Source organism: Macaca mulatta, chromosome 2 (genome assembly GCF_049350105.2).
Source record: "Macaca mulatta isolate MMU2019108-1 chromosome 2, T2T-MMU8v2.0, whole genome shotgun sequence".
NCBI lineage: Eukaryota > Metazoa > Chordata > Mammalia > Primates > Cercopithecidae > Macaca > Macaca mulatta.
In genome coordinates, this window is record NC_133407.1 from 175730389 (window position 1) to 175735122 (window position 4734).

General features: G+C 46.3%; 1 protein-coding gene and 1 long non-coding RNA gene across 2 annotated transcripts; one reads left to right on the top strand and one right to left on the bottom strand.

Moving 5' to 3' along the window:
- Positions 1-1058: 1058 nt before the first annotated feature.
- On the bottom strand, positions 1059-2078 carry LOC144339420 (uncharacterized). Its single transcript, XM_077993960.1, has 2 exons — positions 1822-2078; positions 1059-1709 (listed from the first exon to the last, which is right to left on the bottom strand). Exons 1-2 carry the CDS (start codon positions 2031-2033, stop codon positions 1469-1471), a joined length of 453 nt encoding a protein of 150 aa, XP_077850086.1. The 5' UTR covers positions 2034-2078; the 3' UTR covers positions 1059-1468.
- Positions 1266-4223, top strand: LOC106996762 (uncharacterized). Its single transcript, XR_013414410.1, has 3 exons — positions 1266-1360; positions 3668-3763; positions 3969-4223. It is a non-coding gene; the product is annotated as an uncharacterized LOC106996762 (long non-coding RNA).
- The last annotated feature ends 511 nt before the right edge of the window (positions 4224-4734 follow it).

Below are 4734 nucleotides of genomic sequence, written 5' to 3' on the forward strand. Positions count from 1 at the left end.
CCTGATAATGCCATGGATAAATAAAATAATTTCAATTAATTACTGTGTTGAAATAGAACATGGTAATGTGATAATGAGTTCAGTTGAGGGGTGGGATAGAAGGTGGTCAGCTCTGATACCTGAGCTGAGGCTAGAATAAGAATGAAGTAGATTTGTGAAGAATTTATGAAGATCTTCCACCCTGAATGAACAGCAAGAGCTGGGATTAGGAGACAAAAATGAGCTTGTGGGGCTTTAGATCTGAAAGAAGGGATATGTAAAAGCATGCTGTGACAAGTGAGAAAGTGATATGAGATGAGGAGCGATGAGCGAGGGTGGATAGGGGCAGATGGCACATTACATTTTGGCTATGGTGAAGAATTTGGGGTTTAATCAAGGTGCCATGGGAAGCCACTGAAGGTTCTAAAAAGAGGAGAGAGAGGATTTGATTTCCATTTTAAAAGAGCAATCTCGTTGCTATGTGGCAAGTGAGGACTGCAGTGGGGAGACAATGAATTCAGGAAAACCAGACAAGAGGCTATTTTTGTAATTCAGGTGAATGATGATGAAGGGTGACCTGTAACTAAACTAGGAACAGTCTAGGTGGTGAGAAAGAGACAGATGCAGGATATATTTTGGAGGTAAGCCAACAAGAGTTGGAAGAAGAGGAGAAAGGTTGTTTCTAAATAAAGAATGCTTCCGTTTCTATCTTTAGTTCAGAAGCCTTTTATGTCAAACATTATAGCAGCTAATAAATTGATTCTATAAATATATCTAATGTACATTTAAGCTAATATTAAATTTCTTTGGGTCTTCAGAGTTTGTATTGTAAAAATAGCACAAAATAAAAACGCTTAATAAAGAAAGTTGTAAAATACAGAAAAGCAAAATTCTTGATAAAAATATATATTATAAAATACGCTACATACATATCTAAGATGAGAATGCCTATTTTTTCCCTTAGAAATGTGATTTGATCTCGTATTTGGGGGCGGGAGGGGCATGCTGCTGTGTTGTACCAGGTTTTGCCTCTTTTTCTGCAGCATCTTTCAAGAACTGAAAACAAATTAACAACGTTATCACAAACGTGGACATTTATTTCATCAAATATGAGAGGTGACTTCCACCATTGGGGCAAACGGACCTGGAAATGCCGAGATGTCCCAGGAAGTCTGGAGCTGATGGAGCCCGCTTCCATCTCACCAAGACCTTAAATACAATACACAGTCCCCGCTGCAAATCCATTCCCATCCGTGCTTTGAGACGGAAGGAGGGAAATTGCAACTATTTACAGCAACCGCCATCTGAGCAAGGACTGAGTCATGCAGTACCTCGGGAAAGCTAGGTTGGAAACCCTTGTCAACATGCAGTCAAGTCTATGGTTAGAACTGGCCAGAGTGCGCCCTGCATCTGCGGGAGGGTCCCGGGGCCGTCTCGAATTTGTTTTTTTTGTTTGTTTGTTTGTCTGTTGTTTTTTTTAGCCCTCTCTCTAAGGGCTAAGGATTCCATCGAGGTAAGGAATGGGCGGGAATGAGTCCTCAGCTGGCGCGCCGGGGGAGCGCGGCTGGGAGCAGCGGGGCCACAGCTCGGCGGTGTGGATCCTCCCCCTGCCCGCCCAGAGCCGACCCGGGGCTGGAAGTCCGGGGCAGCCTGCGAGGCTGCAGTGTGGCACGCACCAGCTCCCGGCGGCGTCCTCTCCCCCGCCGCGCGCAGTAATGGATCTCTGCGTCCTAAAAGAGGAAGATAATGCCGGGGTTAGCTTATAAATAGATGGTTGCATGCTCTCCCTGCGAAGCATTGATTGAGGCCGCTAAGCTGACTATTGATCTAATTTTAACTTACATGTTCGCACGCACCCTTCCCGCCTCCCTGTCGCGGCTCGGCGGAGCGCGGGGCACGCTGTCTCTCGCGGCCGCCAGAGGGCGGGCCACTAGTCCTCCCGCCACCCTGCCCGTCTGGCCTCTCTGTTTACGCAGACGTACAATGCTGGCCTTTATTGGGTTTGAAAAAATAGGAGTTTGATTTTCCTGCACCGGGATGACCTCATCATTCATGAAAGTCGGAGGAAAGCGGGGAATCGGATGACAGGCAGCCGGGAAAATAAAGCTTGCATTTCACCTCCGCCTACTTCACCACCTACACAGAGCACTCGGGATGTGCTCCTCATTTTAAAACCACCTTACTGAAGCGGGGAAGTGGGGGAGGCACTAGGAGTGGAATGTTAAATTCTTCTTGGTACTCTGGCACTCGGTGTGCAGCGGCTTCTGTTTAGAAGGTTAATGTCACCTACTCTCTGCCTACAGAGCCTCTTGTAAGGGCGCTCTCCTGAACTGTCACTAAATGCCAGTGCAACAATTTTATTGTTGACTTGACTAACATATTACTAATTATTTCTAGGCAGAATTCATCTTGCCAAAGTTTAAGCAATGGTCATCAGCAATTTTATACTGCTGGCTTGTAAATTTCGAATCCGCTTATGGCTTCAAATGAGTAAGGTAGAGAATTAGAATCTATCATAGTTTTGCTTGCCGCCTTTTGGGACCACAGCACATCAGGATGGGGGTATAGGGTAAAGTAAATGAGACGGAAAGGGAGACAGAAGACAAAGAAAGATGCCTCCCCTGAAATTCCCCAGCCCTAGAACTCAGCACGTGAACAAACTTTCCTCTGGGATTGAGTGAAACCTATTAATAGGAGTCAATGTTTATCAGACACTTGCTGTGTCCCAGACATTGTACTAACTGTTTTATATTTGTTACTTCATTAAATTCTGAAGACAACCTATCAGTTAGATTCTATTATTATCCATATTTTAGAGTTGAAAAAAACTGAGGCTAGCTGCACAAAGTCGATTAGCTAGACAGGGACTGAACCAAGATTCAAACCTCTGTAGGGGCTGACCCAGAGCCTTGCTTCACATCACCATGTCGAGTGTCTTGACGACATGCCTACCCTTGGCAAAGTCTTAAACTCTCTGCATCTCTAAGCAAAGGAGGGTGCATGTGAAGAGAGATGGCCACTTTCAAATAAGGCCTATCTAGGCCAAAATGGAAAAGCTCTTCATAGGGAGAGCTCTTGCAAAAGTGAAAAACTGACAAAAAAATGATCATCTGCAGTGTTGCTCCTGATAATAGCTTATAGGATGGAAATAAAGTAACCAGAAGAAAGAAACTTTTATTAAGGGGCCCCCACCTGTCTATTCACACCACAAAGATTTGTGTGCAGTGAACTGGCCATTGTGGTGGTCACTTAAGTCTTGTGATGAGGAAGACAGAAGTGCTCTATCCCCTCATGGAACCTCGTGAGAGAAAGGGGTTATAACTAAGTGAACAATCAAACACATAATTATAATTTGTGATGATTACAAAGGGCCCCGGTATACTTGGGAGGAGGGAGTCAAGAAAGCCTGTCTGAGGAAATGCCATTTACACGGAGAGACACAACGTGGGTAAGGGTTAGCCGGATCCAGGATGGGCCTGAGCATAATATGGAGGGATATGAGGAAGCCTTGAGGAGAAACTGGTGTTGGGGAATGAGTGGGAGAGGAGGCTGGAGAGTTCATGTGGTATCTGATAAACCAGAGTAAAGATCTGCAACATCATCTTAAGTACAATGGGGATACCCCCTTAACTCTCCCAGTTTCTGGCTTGAGGCACTGGATTGAATGAGGCATCATTTACTAATCCAGATGACATGAAAAGAGGAGCAAGTTGGGGAACCCCTGGTTTGGGCCTTTCCTATTTGAAGAGTGAACGCTGCTGACCACAGAAAAGAGACTTCAAAAGTAAGCTTTGAGTGACTTATTGATACGGACAGGAGACAGGGAAATACTGGATAGAAGAGGGTGGTTCCCCAGCAAAGACCCCACCCTCAAGCCTGGATACCTGCAGCCCTAAATGAGGACAGGCATTCTTGTTTTTGTTCCCAAAAAGTTGCCTTTTGGCCCACCACACCCCCTAACCTGTACCCATATAAACCCGAAACCCCAGGCTTCAGAGGCAGACTAGGAGACGAGGAGACACACAGATGAACGGCGGAATGGCGCAGCAGAGAAAGAGAGAAGAGAAGGAGCAGCTGAAGGCTGAGAGGAGATTGGCTGGGGAAAGTCGGAGAGGAGTTTGGCAACTGGACGGCCAAACTCCAGGGCAAGATCATCTTCCCACTCCCTCGCCGCTTTCAGCTCCCCATCCATCCTGCTGAGAGCCACCTCTACCACTCAATAAAACCCCTGCATTCATCCTTCCAGACTGTGTGTGATCCAATTCTTTTGGGATGACCGGGTACCAAGGGGCCAATGAACTTGTTAACACTTAAACCACCTGTGGATGGCCGAGCTAAAAGAGCATTGTAACCCTGGGGTCACAGGTAGCCACCCCTAGACGCTGCTGTGGGGTCGGAGCTCAAAAGTGCTCGCCCCAATTCCTGCACCTGCCTGTCTGCATGCTCCCCCTCCTCTAAGGGGCTTGAGCTCGTGGAGGTCGAACAGAGAGTTGTACCCCTTGTCACACACCCTGCAACGGGGGCCAGAGAACTCTCCCATTTCATTATCATTTTTTTGTTGAAGTGACCTGTTTATCATCCTTGTTATCATTGCCCCCACTGTCAAGAAGGTCAGCTTTAGTACTGCTATGTGTGAAGTGGAAGAAGAAAACAAGAAAGCTGTGGTATGTGTACTTGCTTTTTGATATGGTTTGGATCTATGTCCTCACCCAAATCTCATGTTCAATTGTAATCCCCAGTATTGGAAATGGGGCC

Coding starts and splice junctions, on each gene's coding strand:
- LOC144339420 (XM_077993960.1), bottom strand. CDS start 2,033: ATGAATGATGAGGTCATCCCGGTGCAGGAAAATCAAACTCCTATTTTT. Junction 1,710..1,821: donor GGAAGGGTGCGTGCGAACAT/GTAAGTTAAAAT, acceptor TTCCTCTTTTAG/GACGCAGAGATCCATTACTG.